Source organism: Dermacentor andersoni, chromosome 4, assembly GCF_023375885.2.
Source record: "Dermacentor andersoni chromosome 4, qqDerAnde1_hic_scaffold, whole genome shotgun sequence".
Classification (NCBI taxonomy): Eukaryota; Metazoa; Arthropoda; class Arachnida; order Ixodida; family Ixodidae; genus Dermacentor; species Dermacentor andersoni.
In genome coordinates this window covers 21,434,330-21,452,900 of record NC_092817.1, presented here as the reverse complement: position 1 = coordinate 21,452,900, position 18,571 = coordinate 21,434,330, and the positions used below count along the sequence as shown (strand labels likewise).

Sequence of the window (18,571 nt, the reverse complement as noted above, 5' to 3'; positions counted from 1 at the left end):
GAATGTCTTAGTTACTCAGGTGGCAGTGTTGACAGCACTCAATGGCACTTGCGATGATGGCGGAAGTGGTGTGGCGGGCAGTGACAGAAGAGAGGTGCACATGCACGATAAAGCCAACCCCGGACGTCAGAGTCCAAGACTGTTGGAGTCAAAGGCCGTCCAAGTGTGACCACTACTGCTGAGAGGTGCCTGTCCTTGGCTTCCGGTTCTAGCCTAGCGCCTCTCGCCTGCATCGCTCCAGGCCTTTGGTCACCCTCAGGTGACCTCTGCTTTACGCATGGTGGCTCAGTACCAGGACCAGGAACAGAAGCAGCATATGCAGCAAGAATAGCCGAGCCCTACACTCGGTGGATCTCTCCAAGGGCAGCCGGGGTCAACCTGGTTCTGTCGAGGCTCTTGAGTTCGGGTCTGGACTCTGACAACACCGACTTCGAAACCAGCGATCTTCGAGCCCCATGTCTCGGAGCGATCTCTCAGTGTTAGACTCTATTGGTGCCTCATACCCTCGGTTTCGTACCAATGCCCGACTGGGTGACGTTCTTCCTCCCTCATCTGACAGCTCATGCCACCACCCGCCAACATCATCTTGTTTGTCAGCCACTAAAGGGTGTTTGGAGCTGCTGCCATGGCGCAGTGTTTTGTCACCGCATTTCCTACCACGACACTCTCCACTCACTCAATACAGATGTGTTTATCGAACTCTTGTTCAGTGCCACATACAATATATCAAACGGTGCGCCCCCTGCCAGTGCACTTCTAACTGGTTGCATGCTCACTTCGGTCTTTATAAGAAGTATTTATTCCAACAAAACAGCATTGTTTTGGCAGATTCTGTCAAAGAAATTAAATCTGAAGGGTAGCAGTAAAAATTGGCAAGGTGCTTCTCCCAAAGTACAGATAGCTCTTGCAGCAAGGGCCTTATTTGTGCTTTATTATGACGAATTTCCTTTAGTAAGCTTAACCTCAACAAGCAGGTCTGTGTTGTCTGATTTGTGTACGAGTTGTGTGTCTGATTTTCCCTTTATTAATTACTTCTTTCCACCTTGCGGGTTTCCGCAGAACTATTATGTCAAACTCTTGCCTTCGCTTCGTGTTGTCGACAAATTCGACTCGCCCTGCCATCTGCTAGCCGCCTGGTTAGCTCAGATGGTAGAGCAGCTGCCCCGGAAAGGCGGTGGTCCCAAGTTCGAGTCTCGGACCAGGATGAATTTTTCTTCATCTGTGAAGCTTTTCCTTCAAGGAAGGAACCCGTATGGGTTTCCTTTGTAGCAATTGCTACGAACGGATGGATGTCTGATCTTCCCTTTATTAATAGTTGTGTAATGCGGTGAAGCATAATACCTGTGGCCGTTAACGGAAAGAGGATCACCATGCTGCTTGAAGAACACAAAAGGTCAACCGGTCCAACATATGCATTCTACAAGGAAGTGTGGATGGAACTATCTTGAGTCGCTTTAAGTCGGTTCTTTAACATGCACCTAAATCTAAGTACACGGGTGTTTTCGCATTTCGCTCCCATCGAAATGCGGCCACCGTGACCGAGATTCGATCCCGCGACCTTGTGCTTAGCAGCCCAACATCATAGCCACTAAGCAACCACGGCGGGTGTTCATGTTGTTGAATTAAGTTTAAAATTACAGGAAAATGGTCAGGTCCGTAAGGATATTTAATAACGCTCCACTCTAAGTAAGGGATAAGAGCTGCTGAGCCAATAAATAGGTATATCGAAGAATAAGAATTGTGAAACATTATGATCCTTTGCTGCCACGTTGAAAGAAGTTAGGAGTGCCTGGAAAGGCACTCAAATCCAGAGAGCTGGAGGACACATAATTATGCTGACTGGAATATGCACAGCAAGAGTTACTGTTCATGACTGGGTATACCCTGTGTACTTCATAATCATTAACGTATGCTCATGTGACGTAAGTCTTGGCATGGACTTCCTGAGCCAACACAATGCAGTCATTGACCTAAAATCCAAGTCTATAATGCTGTCCACAAAGCAAGTGATACCACCAGATGAGATTTTCAGTCACCACGCCTTGAGTGTACTTGAAAATTAAGTCAGTATCCCCCCTCCTACCAGCATCATGATGTTCTTCAGCTCTGAAGCAACCAGAGACATGGAAGTCATCACCAAGAGCAACCACAAGCTGCAGCTTGATAGAGAAATTGGCATCACAAGGAGAATTGTGCATTATGCCAAGGGGAAAGTGCAAGTAATGATGACAAAGTCAGCCAGGAATATAAACACCTGAATAAGGGCACAAGGATCACATACATGGAAGAAGTTACAGCAGTCAGTGATGCGTGTCCTCTCAGATTCCGCTGAAACTACAAAGAAGCTCCGTATTCCTGAACTATCTCTCAATATTATTCCGACCCTTCTGAGGCATAAGTAAGAACAGCTCAGCAGTCTCCTCCAGCAATACAAGGACTGCTTTTCGTTGCCATCAAGAATTCCACAAACACCAGCTGCTAAGCATCACATAATAACCAAGGAATACACTTGACCACTCCACCAAGGTTTGTACTGAGTTTTACAAGAGAGCGAGAGGCCATAAAGCAATGAGTCAATGAAATGCATCAAAAAGCCCATTGGCGTCTCCTGTCGTCTTGGTGAAGAAGGATGGAAGTCTGCGTATTTAAGTAAATTATCATATGCCTTAACAAAGTCACAAAGAAACATATACCTCCTCCCATGGATAAAAGACACACTGGACCAACTCTGCAATGCAAAGCATTTTCTTCTGTGGATCTCAAGGCTGGCTACTGGCAAATCAAGTTCAATGAGAGGGAATGAGAAAAGACTGCTTTTATTATGCTGGACGGCCTCTTCAAATTCAAAGTCATGTCATTCGGCCTTTGCTCGGCACCTGCAACGTTCTTGCATGTGATGAACAGAGTGTTGGCTGGCTTGAAGTAGCAGACCTGCCTCATCTACTTGGATGAAAGTTCCTTTTCACAAGTTTCTATGAGAACATGAGATGCCTTGGAACAGTATTACAGGTAATCAAGTCATCCAGACTCACTTGGAAACCAGAAAAGTGCCGCTTTGCATACGAAGAGCAGCTGTTTCTGGGCCGTGTTATCTGCAAGCTTGGAGTACGCCCCAACCCACAGAAGACAACTGCCGTCACAAAGTTCCAGCAACCCATCGACAAAAAGGCAGTGTGCAGATTCCTTAGCCTGTGTGCCTACTACAGGTGCTTTGTCAAGAACTTTTCTTGCATCACCGAGCCACTGACCTACCTCACGAAGTCAAACGTCAAGTTCAAGTGGAAAGCACTGCAAGTTGAAGCATTCAAAGCATTTGAAAGAAGTCTGCAGTCATCCATAGTACCTGCCCACTTTGACGAAGACGCCAATTCAGAAATTCACACCGACGCAAGTAGCGTAGGCCTTGGTGCCGTCCAAGTCCAGAGGAAAGACGGACTTGAAACAGTCATAGCTTACACTAACCAATTGGTGGAAAATGTGGAAGGCAATTATTCTAGGACAGAAAAGGAATGCCTTGCCATCATTTGGGTTACTGTGAAATTTCGCTCTTACCTCTATGGCAGGCCCTTCAAAGTCGTATAAGACCATAACACACTGTGTTGGCTAGTGAACTTAAAGGACCAGTCCTTCAGGACGCCTAGCCCTGTTGTAGAGCCTCATATTGCAAGAATTCGACATCACCATGATTTACAAGTCCAGATGAAAACACTGTGATGCAGACTGCCTGTTTTGCACCCCCATCAGCCCATGGCCACTGCCAGACTTAAGGCGTAAGTAAGGAAGTATGTACGTAAGTAAGGCGACCAAGATGAGGTTGCCTTACCAGAAAGATTAATCACAGACTTTGCCGAGTAGCAGCGAACGGACCTGAAGCTAAGAAGCCTTGCTAAATACTCGAAAGGCAAGATTGTCTTCGTCCCAAGAATATTTAGGCGCAGATTACCTTCTTCCTAGCCCAAAAACTACCTTCTCATAGTGACCACAGCACTATGGCCAGAAGACCTGCATACTCTTCATGGTAATGGGTCAGCCGGGCACCTCGGGCATTCCCACACTCTCGAGAATGCAGAAGCATAACCATGCCTCATTTCCAGAGTCGCCCACTATGTTGAGACCTGCCAAGACTGCCAGTGATGCAAGACACCACCGACAAGGCCAGTGGAACTGCTACAGCCAACCGAGCCTCCTTGCCGATCATTCTAGCAGATTGGAATGGACTCATGTGAGCCCTTTCAGACATCATTCAGAAACAAGTGGATCATCTTACCCACTACGCAGAAGCAAAGGCCCTGCCCAAAGGTCGTGCAACAGAAGTTGCAAAATTCTTTGTCGGGCATATCCTGCTGTGACATGGTGAATCAATCAGTGGTCCTTATCACTGACAGAGGAATGGCTTTTGCAGCAGAGCTTACACAAGCGATCCTGCAGTACAGCCAGACAAGTCATAGGAGGACAACCATTTAACCCCCGCAGACAAATGGTCTTACGGAGCAGCTGAACAAGGCCCTTGCCCACGTTATCAATGTACATCGACATTGAGCATAAGACATGGGATGCCATTCTTCCATACATAACTTTTGCTCGCAACATGGCACTGCAAGAAACAACAAAGATGATGCCATTCAAGCTAGCTTGTGGAAAAAACCTGGCGATGACACTCAATGGCATGCTGCCGCACATCATCAACGTAGACAACCTCAATGTTTCCACCTACCCCCAGAGTGCCGAAGCCCGAAAGCTTGCCCACTTACGCATGAAGAATCTGCAAAGAACAGACAGCCGACACTACATCCTTCGAGTGCACTATGTGGAATACCAGCCTAGCGACCATGTTTGGGTTTGAACCCGTAGATGCCAATGAGGACTACGTGAAAAGCTACTTCGACGTTTATTTCGCACCATATGACATCCTTCAACGTATTGCTGCACTGGACTATGACGTCATACAGACAGCATCACGCAATCACAATGGTGCCGTGCACAACCTGAAGTTGTCCACTTAGTGCATCTTAAGCCATTCTATGCACAGTGCTGAGCTTGGGACCTTATTTCTATGTTCCTTTGTTATTTTCCTCTATTACTTGTGCTTTTGCTTTCCACTTTCATGTTATGTATGCAGCATCGCGAAGATGCTTTTTAAGAAGGGAGCATGGCCACGTACGCTTACTTACAGGGTGTCTACCAAGTTGACATTTCCAAATTCCCCGAGTTTTCCAGGTTCTCCCTGAGCACCCTTGCAAAATTCCCTGAATGAGCCAGAACTTTGTTTTATGTCAAGACGTGCTGACACCATGTTGCCTGATGCCGTCACACTCTAGTAAGCATGTTGAAACAAAAAGAATGATTTCATCCAGTTTGAATAGTAAGCAGTAATATCTATTTTATTCAAAAAGAGAACAGAAAGAAGGTGATAGTAAAATGCACAATGGAAAAAATGGTAAAACCCATTCCGAGTCGAGTCAAACATTTTTCAAATACGAATGAAAAGGAGATGCATAAAGAAGTATGAGGCCTGAACTTTGCCACAACTAAGATTCTCTTTCAGCAGCTGGGAAGTCAACCTCAACTCTCCTGACATACTCTCAGCCCGTACACAATATCTCAGTGTCGAGTTTCACTGCTTTAAAGAGTTTATTTTGGTTTGGATGAGGGGGGACAGCTGCATCTCTGCGTCAGCCAACACTGTTTTCTTTAGCTCAAGCTCATTCAAAGAGGCGGTGGCACGCTTCCTTCCTTGTTAATTCCCCAGTGCATCGGTCCTTTCTGTTCTCACCCTCCTTCCGTCACGCGTTTGCTCCATGTATCATTTGAAGCATCCCCTTCATCGGTTGTACAGTCAACGTTTGATTTTTCGGACTCCCTAGGGGCTGCGAAAACATCCGAAAAATCAGGCAGTCCAAAAAAAAAATGAATGCATGTCTTTAACTCTATTGTTACCACACATATTAAAATCGATCCCCGGTGATCAACACTTTAGATCGCCAATTTCGACATGTTGGAGGCGTTTTATCCACTGAAGGCCATCCAGTAGTTAGTACAGGCACTGAACATTCAGAATCAGTTAAAATTTTCAAGCTCCGGTGATGTTGTGATTCTTGATGGACCTTTTTCCAAACGAATCTGCATATGTTGTAGCAAAAAGAGGCGTGGCCGTCATCTTCTGCCGCACTTGAGAAAAAATTATGTTGCTCATGATTACACTGCACTATCATCAAAATTTTGTAATCAAATGACTCCCAGTAAGTCAAGAATTAAATTATATCCTCGGCTTTGCCATCTAACAGTGCTGAGCAGTGATAATTAACCAAAAATGACACCAGCTGTTCACTAGTGAGCTTTAGTTTGGAGTCCGAGTTATTTTATTCCACCAAAGTGTATTTCTGAAGGTCCGCCGCATGTCTAGCAGGTGGACCTGGCATTTTCAACCACTTTCCAAAAGTATCGGTTTCGCTTCTCGTAAAATCCAGGGAAGGGGCACTGCCGGTGTCACTGCAAAGTTATTGAAAGTGGCTCCCATGGCGTCATCCAACACAGCTGCGTTGCGAGAAAAGCGTCATGCTCGAAACTATGCTGCACCCGCACTTCAATTTAGTAATGAGGACTTGAGTTATGATTCCGAAGGTGACAGCAAAGCAGATTCAAGCTCTGACGGCGACAATGTTTTGAGTCAGCATGGGACATCTGCAGTTGTTCACAGGCAAGTTTCCGTTACGGCCTTGAGCGGTCTCCTTTCTAGTGCGCACTTATCTGCTGATCTTTTCGCATGACCTGATAGCTCTCCTGATTACCTTCAGGGTGTATACTTCGCTTGTTTGTTTATGATGAGCTGCCAACGGCAGCAAAGAAACTTCCATTCACTCCAAGAATGCCACCCATAGCACATCTCGGCCCAGCACTGCGGATCAGCGCAAGACAGTTTGCAACGGCGTGGAATTTCTTTCTACTCTTCTCTGCAGAAGTGATAAAGACAATCTGCAAAAATGCAAGCAGATATGCTTGGATGCATAGTCTTGTTGCCCAGCTACGCTGAGAGCAATAGCTCCTGGAAGAGGTGCATGACTCTAGACGAACTGGTGAAGTGCATTCCCTGGACTCCTAATCGGACCATCCTCAGAAGATGCCGAAAAGACGGAACTGCAAAATGTGTTATGAGGACCGCAAACGTGAACAAATACCAGACATTTTGTGGGGAAAATGCGGAGTGCACCTATGCTTCACAAAATCCAGGAACTGCTTCACCGCATGGCATGAGCGATAAACTGGTCCGAAGAATGGCGGTGTACTGAGCATTTATTTTTTCAGACACTATTCCTCGGTTATTTATCTTTGAAATGTACATCGGAATTTCCTTTGATATTAATGTTTTAGCAGATATTTTTTTTATTGCTTTTATCAACTGGCAGCAAAAATGGTGCTTTCTAGAATTTTTATGTTTGACCTAAAAAATTTTTGTTTGGCAACATATGTTTTTGGAAAGAGAATTTCATTATGCCCAACACGCTATGTTGCTGGAATATTATTTGTAGTGGTAAATATTTTTTTTTCCGAGACCTATAAAAAACTACCATTTTCTTGCGGTAACGAAAGAATTAAGGGCTCAAATTGCCACAGGCACGTCCGAAAAAGCTCTTAGCTCCGAAAAAGCCAGTGCACTTATTAGGCATATCAGTGCTCGTATTGTGACAGGAGACGGGGGTGCACGCGTGTATAATTAAGGAGTACACACTGTGTCCCGTGACAACTGCCCCTTCCTACGCTTGTTATGCTTCGCTGCGCAACATTTTTCTATTGAGGCAAAGCTAACTTTCGGAGACTGGCATTGTGCAATGCGCTGTGCTTTGCGAGCTTCGAAGCCAATCGCGAGGATTACAAAGGCGGAGTCAGTGCTATTGCTGACAGCGGCGAATTCTTTCAATGAAAAACCTGGCACCACACAGCAAGAAGCTAGCGAATGCAGAAGCAGTTAGGCCTAACGTTGTGCAGTGGTGGCTACGGCTGCCAGCGGATCGGCGTGCGAGAGCACCGGTTCGAGGAGGTGAGACAATCGAAATGGCGGCGGTGGTGGCTTTGATTAATTCCATTTCAGACCTGCAGTCAGGGCATTATACATTGACTCTATGGAGTACGTGGTGGTGCCGCGAAGCCGCGCGAATTATCGGGCATGTCCGAAAAATCGGGCTTCTGGAAAATCGGTCATTAACGAGTCTGGCAATACCTTATGCCGATGACACGGCGTCAATGTCGATTCGTTGCGATTCGTCTGTTACTGGAGCCAGCCTTAACACGACTTTCATTCCCTTTCAATATAAGTACAGCTAATTTTCCCTGATAGAAGCAAAAATTCCCAGAGTTTTCCCTGAGTATTTCCACACTATTCAAATTCCCTGAGAATTCCCGGTTTTCCCGGTTGGTAGACACCCTGTATTTATCTTTCCTGGTGAACCATCTTGCACCAACTAACTGTTCATAGTTATGGCCAGCTTCAGATGTGCCTTTCTGTATCGGAAGTTTCTAGAATGTTACCACTAGTTCAATCTGTAGTTTACGCTACTGCTGAGCCTTGTGTAATCAGATTGCATGAAAGGAGACTAGCAGTGTACATTCTAGAACTTGTGCAAACACCAGCGATTACGTTGGATCAGTGAGTCATATACAGTCCATGACCGTTACAACAAATCTGCATAGAACATATTTTCGGATATAAGAGACTATTTTATTCACTTAGTTTGGTCTGCCTATATTATCAGTGTAACCTCTGATTAATGCCACAACGGCATTAATCGAAGCCACCGCCTCAAACCGCTCTCTCGCACACAGATCTGGGGCCCTATAACGTAAAACTATTCGAAAATGTTTTTATTCCAGTCTCCTGACGTGAAATTTATGTAACCGCCGGCGCAAGCATCGGGCGGTTACCCGTTCATAGGAGGTCACTTTTGTTTGCTTCAAAAACGAATAACATTGCCTACGCTGAGCGGCTTGTCTTATCTAATTGGCTGACAAGAGGCGAGGAGCACGCTCAAGTGGAGAGGGGTTTGATGGGGCCGAGCCACTGCACTGAAAATCAATAACCGGACGAAGACAGTGGTGCCGGCGTCTGCAATTGGTCTGCTTTCCCTTATTAACTCGCGGTGGCTGGTCGAAAATCTCAGCGGCATGCAATGGAAGGTTAAGAATGCCGTTGAAATGGATCCTCAGCAAAGAAGAGTTGGCAGAACGAGGTCATAAACGTGCCAAAAGTGCTCGAAAACGTTATGCGGCCACGCAAAAAGGTTTATTATACACAAATAAACCCATGCTTTCCGGTAGGGGCGAGTAGCCAGCGCCTGGACGATCGGCGGCAGCCATCTTTTATTCTTTTCAAACGGGGCAGCCTGCGGCTATCCAGAAGAAAACTGTCACGATCCACCCCGGGTCGTGAACAAGGGAGGGCTTCTGGCACCCTCCGATAGACGGACGCTCCGCAGCGTGGTGGTGCTGAATTGATTACTGACCCGCGAGCCGCCGTGCTCGTTGGTGTTTATTGTGGCTCGGCGACCAATGTTGCCTGCCGAGCTTTAGCAGGCCACTCAGCTTGGCGGGCGAACCAAGATTATGCCCGAGGGGGCGTCACATACTTGCTACGCCCCCTTACCCCCAGTTTGTTTGTTAAATGAAAAACAAACGTCCATGTTCACACTATGAGGCTCTGCCTCCAGCCTAGCTGGGTCGACGGTGCCTGTTACCCAGGCAAGTAACGGTCTGGTGGCCTCCGCCTTCGAGTACTCCGCCTGGGCACCGGTGTTGACGGGTCGGGTGTGGCAACGCCGGGTGCTGCCTGGACCAGCCTTGCTCCATCCGGGGGGTTCGTAGTGGTCAGCCTTGCGAGTGGTGCTGGGCTCGACACCGGTACCACGGGTGCCGCACCACTGGCTACGGTTGCCGCCTCCGAGGTGGGTGGTGCTCTGCTGGGAGCGACTGGTGCTGCTGCTAGTCCTCCTGCGTGCTGGAACTCAGAAGTGGCAGTCGGGGGTGCTGGCCAGGTCCCGAGGCGAGGCCTGACATGGTCGGCGTGTCTGTGCCACATGGCCCCGTCTGGCATGCGCACGAGCAGCGATGAGGCGCTCGCAAGAGACACCACCTGTCCGGCAGACCAGGGTGGGCCAGGACGGAAGTTCCTGGCGAAAACTGGAGCTCCCGACTCTGGCAAAAGGCCCGGGACGGCATCCTTGGTCAGCAGCCAGCTTCTGCTTCAGCTGCTTCAAAAGCACTGTGGATCGGAGGTCCGAATGCAAGACGTGCAAAGGTGTCTTGACCATCCGACCCAGCAGGAGCTCACAGGGGGCACGGCCAGTGACATCGTGAGGTGTGATCTGGTACTGGAATAGTATCCGGGCAATCTGCATCCAAAAATCCCCAGTCTGGCTCTTCTTTAGCTTGTCTTTGATGGTTTGCACCACCCGCTCGGCTGCACCATTTGAAGCAGGGTGGTAAGGTGGAACCATCATCCGGCGGATTCCGTTTTTCGTCAGCCAGGCCAGGTACTCTGCGCTGGCGAAAGCAGGACCATTGTCGGACACGATGACATCTGGCAACCCCTGGGCGGCGAAGACCTGTCGTAGCGCTGCAATGGTCGCGCCTGCTGATGGAGTGGTGACGGGTATAACCTCCACCCACTTTGAAAAGGCGTCCACCACCACCAGGAAGTAATGGCCCTTGAAGGGTCCCCCAAAATCCACATGTAGGCGGGACCAGGGTCTCTGTGGGAACGGCCAGGGGGTGATTTCCACACGACGCGACGCTCGCTGATTCTCCTGGCAGATTTGGCAGCTCTGCACCAAATGCAGGCTGGCTTCCGGGTACTCTGGCAGACGAATGCCCAGTAAATGAATCCAGTTTCGGCCCAGCAGCATCGGCGACGACCCCTTCGTTAAGGGGAAGGGTTGCCTCCCTGTTGCCAAAACGAACGCTGACCTGTACCTGACCCTGGACCTGGGATAGTTGCCCGGAGTAGCTGCGCACCATCACGCCCGAAGCCTCGACGGACACGCTGGGGAAAGTACGCTTGAAGAGTTTCCCGGCCATTACTGACACGCTGGCCCCTGTGTCCAGCTCCATGGAAATGGGGTGCCCGCAGATTTCGACGGTCAGCATGTACGGCGGCACAGACGACGGTACAAAGCCTGTGTGCCACGTGTCGAAAATCGGCGGGTACTCGGCCACGACGTGGAGCCTGGCCGCGGAAGAACTTGAGCTTGCTGCCGCATGCCTCCGCCGCGTACCCTTGCGACGGCTACCCTGGCCGCGGGCTTGTGTTGTACTTGGGCTTGAATCAGGCTGCTGCTTGCTGTTCGTCCTCCCACTTCGGCATACACGTGCCAGGTGCCCAGTTTTCCCGCACATAAAGCATTGTGCTTGAGAGAACTGGCACTGTGAAGGGGAGTGGGCACCACCACAGCGACCACAGGTACTGCCCTTTGTCGCGAACTTGTTGACCGCCGCTTCCGCCGACGGTGAGCCAGTCGCACGGGAAATCTCGCCGGCGTCCTTGGTGGCAGCTTCCAATGCCAGCGCTGCCTTCACGGCGTCGTCCAGCGACGGGTCGGGAAGCTCCAGGAGTCGCGTCTGCATGGCGGGGTTGTTGATTCCGCAGACGAAACGGTCCCGGAGCAGCGAGTCCAGTTGGTCCCCGAAGGCGCAGGTACTCGCTAACCCTCGTAGCGCAGCAACGAATTGCCCGAGGGTCTCTCCTTCCCGGCGGCTCCGGTTGTTGAAGCGGAAACACTCCATTAGTATGGACGGTGCTGGGTTAAAATGCGAGCACAGTATGGCAAGCAGCTCACCAAGCGTCTTAACGTGCGGCGTGGCTGGCTTCAGAAGGTAGAGCAAGAGGCTGAAGACGCGGGTCCCGCAGCTGGCCAGGAAAATGTCCCGCTGTTTGGCCTCGGGTGTGTCGTTTGCCCGGAAGAACACGTGGACTTGCTCCTCGTAAATTTGCCAGGCGGACCCATCTCCCTCGAACGGCTCGGGACTTCCGTACAGCGGCATGGCGACAGCAACGGGGGGCGGTGTTTCGCCGCTCGCGGCGGCGTGGGACGCTCCGTAGGTACTCGTCGCCATCTTCGTCAGTGTCACGAGGATCCCATCCTCATCGCCAGTGTCACGATCCATCCCTGGTCGTGAACAAGGGAGGGCTTCTGGCACCCTCCGATAGACGGACGCTCCGCAGCGTGGTGGTGCTGAATTGATTACTGACCCGCGAGCCGCCGTGCTCGTCGGTGTTTATTGTGGTATAGTGCCTAGAATATACTGGCTAGTGTGCTCAACGCGCGCCCCGCACTATGCGAGAGGGTGGCTCCTTCCGTGATGCCTGCCCGCTACTGTCAATAGAGGGCGCTGCTCGTCGGGTGGGTGAAGTGAGGGAAGCTCGCAGTAAAATTGAGTATGAAGAACGGCTGAGGAATATGGAGGAAAGTAAATGGGCTGGGAGAGTGTTCAGGTATCTGTACAGGCAAAACATTGATTCACAGTGGAGGAAAAGAACTAGGAAGCTTACCAGCAAGTATGCGGCCTGTGGGGTGGGCAACACAGCAACAAAGAAGGTCAAGCGGAAAGTCAGAGAGGCTGAATTAATCTCATGGGTGGCGGCAATGGAAAAGAAACCTGCCATGAGTAACTACCTAAGAGGAAAAAACGAAATTAGGAAAGAAACCATTTATGATAACTCAAAGGGAAGCTCATTACTTTTCGAAGCGAGATCGGGATGCCTTAGAACACGCACCTATAAAGCGAGATATAAGCAGGAAGAAGAAGCATGTGCTTGCTGCGGTAAAGCTAGGGAAACGACGGAGCATATTTTATCAGAATGTGAAGACGTGTACCCAGCGGTCGATTTAGGCACCACTGGCCTCCTTGAAGCCCTTGGGTTCAGCGGGAGCAGTGGTAAAGCAAACAGGTCCGCAATAGACATCAGTAAGAGGCGATTGGAGGATTGGTGGAAGAAAAGTAGGGAAACGACAAAAGACTGAGACGTACAAAAGCACAGTTCGCAATAGGGGATCAGAAAATTTGGACGTGGTAGTTCATAGTGTTTTTTTTTCTTCATTGGTTAACCTAGGTAGGATATTAGGCAGCATAGTAGCAAGAGCTTGGTGGCGCAAGCCACCGCCCCATTCCAAAGGGGACACTCATAACATCCATCCATACATCCATCCATCCATGCCACAGTCGCAGCTCCGCTCGCTGCGCAGACTGGTCGCCGTCGGTTTTGGCGCGTGTATGAGATTTCCACGTGTTTCTTGAGTGGTTGTTTTGCAGCCTGCCTACTTCTGTGCGTGTCTTGTGGCTGCTCTGTCATCAAGCGCGAAGTTTCGTAAGTTCACGAAACAAATGCTAGTGGTGCAGCACGATGTCAAAGGCAAAGCGGCAGTGCAAGGAAAAGACGTGTTTCGTGCCGCTTTGTCGGAGTGGTTACAAGTCGAACAAAGAGCGTGTCTCGATGTTCAATGCTCCAAACGACCCTGCGAGGCTCGCGCAGTGGGAAAGGAAAATCAAGAGAGGGGACAGAAAGTTGACGCCGTCAGCTGTGGTGTGCAAAAAACACTTCGAAGACACCTGCATCGGGCAGTCGTTCAAGGTAACAGTCAACGGCGTTCTTAATGAGATTCTCCGAGAGAAACCCCGTCTAAAGCCCGATGCTGTCCCGACTGTTTTTGAGAACCACCCTCCACACCTTGTACCCGAGACGGCACCAAAAAGGAAAGAAAGAAACTTATACGAGCAGCAACCAGCTCGTAAACGCCATGAGCGGGATACAGGGACTGGACTCGGCAAACCGGGCTCTGAAATCAACGAGGACTCCTGTTCTCTCGAAGCAGGCTTCCAAGACTGCAACGACTGCGGTTCCAGTGAAGCGGGCACTGTGGGCGACTCTGCAACACTGCAGACATCTAACCACCACGGAGGCCGTCATCCGTTTGAGGACATTCTCATTCCGGTTACATGGATGCGGATACCTACAGTGGACGACAGCCTAGCTTGTGCTTGCTGCGAAACACAAGCAAATAATTTTTCAGATTTGTTCGTGGAAGGAATGGTCAGGTTTGGACACCCTTCAGCAGACGAAGGCTTGGTCGTGGCCACTGTTTATTTGAGAGGCCGAGAGGAGGGCAAGAAAGCTGTAAGGACACTGAATGAGGCGGAATCTTTGATTGGAGATGTTAATTTGAAATACCTATGTGGTGGCTGCGGTATGAAGCCTACCTCAAAAAAGTATGCTTCATACCGGGATATGTATTTTGCCGAGTGGTGCCTCCTTACAGCTCCATCCAGAGGGGAATCATGTGTGCACTGCAAATATCAACGCAAGCTTGCACAAAATCAAATGCGCAGAACAAAGAAAAAAAGTGCATGCGATGAAAAGAAAAAGTCTAAGAACATAATTCGCAATTTGGCCAGAACACGAAGGAGGCTTACCAGAGCACAAGCACAATTTCCCAGATGAAAGAACGCAACGAAGCACTAAGTGAACAGGAATTTGAGGGAAGAATCCAAGCACTCCCTCGCAAGCAGCAGCTGGCGGTGAAGAACTGTTTTCTTGCTGCTAGGAGGAAATCAACTAGAGGCATGAAATACGATGACGAGTGGATTGTCAAGTGCCTGCTGATGAGGATGCGAAGCTCACGGCTTTACAAGCACCTAAGACGAGAAGGAATAATGATTCTGCCTGGACGCCGTTGTTTGCAAAAATACCTTCAGCGTTTTAAGGGTGGTTTTGGCCTCAACGCAAATATATTCACAGCTTTGCGTGAGAAGACTAAAAACATGGACACATTCAGCTGCCATGGAGGCCTCGTCATCGCAATGCTGAAGCAAACGCAAATGCGGATGCATATTTCACTACCCACTTTGACAACGGCGGGCTCATTTATCCAAGTCAAGCTTTATCGAGTGTTGTAAAGCTCATGGAAGATAGCTTTACATCATTTTTGAGCAAGAACAAGTTGCACATGGAAAGCTTACCCGAGTTTGCCAGCCTTTTACATTCCCTAACGTTTCCAACTCTTGGTTGCCCCGAGCATCAGAAGCAAACACTGTCAGCTGTATTAAAGTTCTGTGTTCTATTGAGATTTAGATTCTTTGTCAAGGGTCTTAACAAGGAACGAGACGGACAGCGAGAGAGACTAAAACTTCTAAAGCTGTGCCACTGCAATTGAATACACGCTTTTTCGCAGCTTGTGTTCGCCAAAAAGCATTACCCTCCACTCGCACTGGCCCCTTTGATTAAATATGCTGTATTCGCTCCATTAAACCAAATCTGTGTTTTGTTAAACTTGTGTTTTTTGTGTTTGGATTCCACCAACCGTTGGCGCTCGCATGTGCGTTTATATGGTTAGCGTGTGGTTTACGTACTGAGCTTTCAATCTCCGGAAATCTGTACGAAGCAGGCTAAAACGTTACATTATTCCTAAGTCCCTGAAATAGACGTAAAGCAAAGTATTAAACGGGAGCCGAAGCTACGCGCAGCACACTTTCCAACTCTGAGCAGCGCGACGCAAAACCGTCTCGCCCCGCTGCGCGCGCTCACCCTACACCCTCTCGCACCACAGCGCCGCCATGCGGCCGCCGCCGCCAGGCATCACCTCTGGGGCCACCGCGCCGCTCGCGCTGAGCACACTAGCCAGTATATTCTAGGCACTATAATTGTGGCTCGGCGACCAATGTTGCCTGCCGAGCTTTAGCAGGCCACCGAGCTTGGCGGGCGAACCAAGATTATGCCCGAGGGGGCGTCACATACTTGCTACAAAAACTCAGTTTTGTTCAGCATATTAATGCATCTGTAATGTGTACACGTAATTTTGACGTGGTGAGTTCTTGTGGTTTTGAGACGTTGTCTGACAGGCAGGTGAAGTGGGTGCAGCCCGAAAGCCTTTGACCAATAGGCGAGGGCTAATGGCAAAAGGGCGTCGAATCAGAAATAACTATCTTGATTTTGTTTGGTCAAATCATGCATAATCAGTGTGCACACATATCAGATGGGGAGCTATCGCGGTTTTCGTGACGTCCCGCAACAGCTAGGCGAAGTGGGGGTGGTCCAAAAAAGTTTTTAACCAATCGCGTAGGGCTGATTGCAGAATTGGAACAGAAAAGTTTGGAATAGTCTTACGTTATAGCACCCCTGCTAGCAACCGTAGCCACCACTGCAGCAATGCTATGCCTAGCTACTTCCGACGTTCACTACCAAGCTTCATGCTGTTCAATGCCCTGCTTTTCACTGAAACAATTCGCTGCTGTCAGCAATGGCACTGACTACACCTTTGTAATCCTTGCCACTGGCTTCGAAGCTCAGAAATCACGGCGTGTTGCATAATGCAGGTTCCTGAAAGTCAGCTTCGCCTCTATACAGCAGCCGTATGCAGGTGAAGCATTACAGTTAAACCTAGATATAACGAATGTCAATAAAATGAAAGTATTTTCATAACTTCTTGTCATTGAACACCATGTATTTAAAACCTTACTATAACAGTCTGTTTATATGCGATTTTAATACAGTAGAACCGTGTTGACACGTTCCTGTTACATTCCGAGAAAAAATTATTTTTCGGCACCAACGTTCAGTACATCGCCGAAGTGCAATTGTACGATATGTTTTCCAGTCGCTAGATCCCACGTAAACAAGAAAATGCGCGAGGCATGCGCTATCGACAACAGCAGCTTCAACGTAATACTCGCCTGCCCATCACGTGAAAACACTGGCACACGCTCAGTCTCTCACTTTGGTACCAGCAAGTCATCTACGGGAGCACGAAGGAGCTTTTAGGAGCACGAAGGCTAGCTAATCATGTTTCCTGGGAGCTTCGCAGTTACCTGTATTGGGATATACATTGGTGCGGTACACCGCATGGCACATGGAGATACCCCTGATTGTTGTAACCTGAGTGACACCCCATAATAGAGTTCAAGGCTACTCATACAATATTAATATGTTGCATGTATGTCACATATAAACAATGTTCAGACTTGACTCGCCCCCTATTTCGATCGCGGGCAGAGCAGTGGCAACGCCTCTAGGCCAGCCACCATTTGATAATGAGGCTATTTCTAAGCTAAAAGCTTAGTAACAACACACTAAGCAGTTTCCTAATCCCCAAAACTTGTTGACACCTCTCAGGAAAATACAAAAACTTGCCACTCGTCGTCAACAGCACATTCACGGTGCACGCTCTAGCACGATCCTACATACCAGCATGGTGCCGGATGATAGAAGGCACTGTTATCTCAAAATAGCAGCGCCCTCAATAAAAAGGGTCTAGAGTAGCATGAGTAAGCAGATTGAGAATGAAAATTGCAATGAGAGCTTTACAGTGTTGTAAACACAGCAGAGGAGACAAGTGGCTCTGGGGAGGAAACGCCACAGGTCAAACAGAGGAGTTAGCAAGAATGGATTCAAAAGAAGCGATGCACATAAAAATTCTCACAGGAGTAAAATAAAACTGACATCAAATTTAACCTACCGTTTCAGTCGTTTTCGAGACTCCGGGATGGTCGAAGGGTCTTGTTTAAACAGGTAGCGTCTCACACCGAGAAGATAGTTTTCCCAATAGCTCTCCCAGTTAATCTTCCGAATGTCTATGTCAAATGTCTGCAATCAGAAAATTCGAAATTAGACATGAAGCAAATTACTGCAACTGTTTAAACCTGATCAAACCAAATTTTAGGACTCCATCTCACCATCAGGGGCACACCATTACCAAGCATTCAAAAATAAGAAGCAGTGCCTTTTCTGGGCTAATATTAAATACAGGGGGCGCCAATTCCATAGAAAATGATTTGAGACGTAAAAGCAAGTTTCAAAGTGTACATGCTGTGAATGCTATTTCCCTGTCAAAAATGCACTATAGGTCCATTCCAGAATTCAGCAAATGCACATGAGTGGATCTCTTCACAAATGACATGGCCCCTTGACTTTTTTAGACTTACAAACTTTCTGCAATTAATTAAAAATACCAACATGAACCACCTCAATATTGCTGACAGCAAAGGGGTGCAATGCAAATAAAAAAGAAATAAGTCACTGTCCCTTTCTCTGCACAGCAAGATGAAGACAAGCAAAAAAAAGTCCAAAATTAGAAATCACAAAAAAGAAATTGACTGGTATGAGGTGTTTGCTGACCTGCCTATCGAAGGGCGAGAGCCTACTGTGGAGTAGCAGCATGTTGTTGGATGAGAAGTCCCACGTCTGCGTGGTGAAGAACCTCACTGCTTCCATGGCACTCTTGGACTGCTCCAGGAACCGTACCATGCTGGTACAAAATAAGAGGACCCATTGAAGGCACATCTTACAACTAAGTGTCACTCTAAGCTGACCAACCAGCTTCTGTGTTCAAAAAAAAAAAAAGCACAATATCCATGACAGTACAGCCCACTTATAGCAAACATAATTACGTGGGAAGTGGTTGTCATATCTGGACTTCCATGCAAAATATGTAAAACGCAAGGCCAATGCAGCCAGTACCAATAAGCCATTTCTTTAATGAATGAACTGATTGAATGCTGCAAGCTGATGTTTCGGAGACTGTCCAGGTGGTTCATA

At 48.4% G+C, this 18,571-nt stretch overlaps 1 protein-coding gene across 4 annotated transcripts in view; it reads right to left on the bottom strand.

The window, feature by feature from the left end:
* Positions 1-18,571, bottom strand: part of LOC126536002 (putative fatty acyl-CoA reductase CG5065) — a 95,343-nt gene that overhangs the window by 40,941 nt on the left and 35,831 nt on the right. For 3 of the 4 annotated variants that reach the window (XM_055073482.2, XM_050182887.3, XM_055073480.2), the window contains exons 11-12: positions 18,152-18,281; positions 17,493-17,620 (exon numbers count right to left, since the gene is read on the bottom strand). In XM_055073482.2, coding sequence (XP_054929457.1) covers positions 17,493-17,620; positions 18,152-18,281 — 258 coding nt within the window. Of the gene's footprint in view, positions 1-5,360; positions 6,490-17,492; positions 17,621-18,151; positions 18,282-18,571 lie in introns of those variants that run through there. The other variant, XM_055073481.2, reaches the window with a different exon arrangement.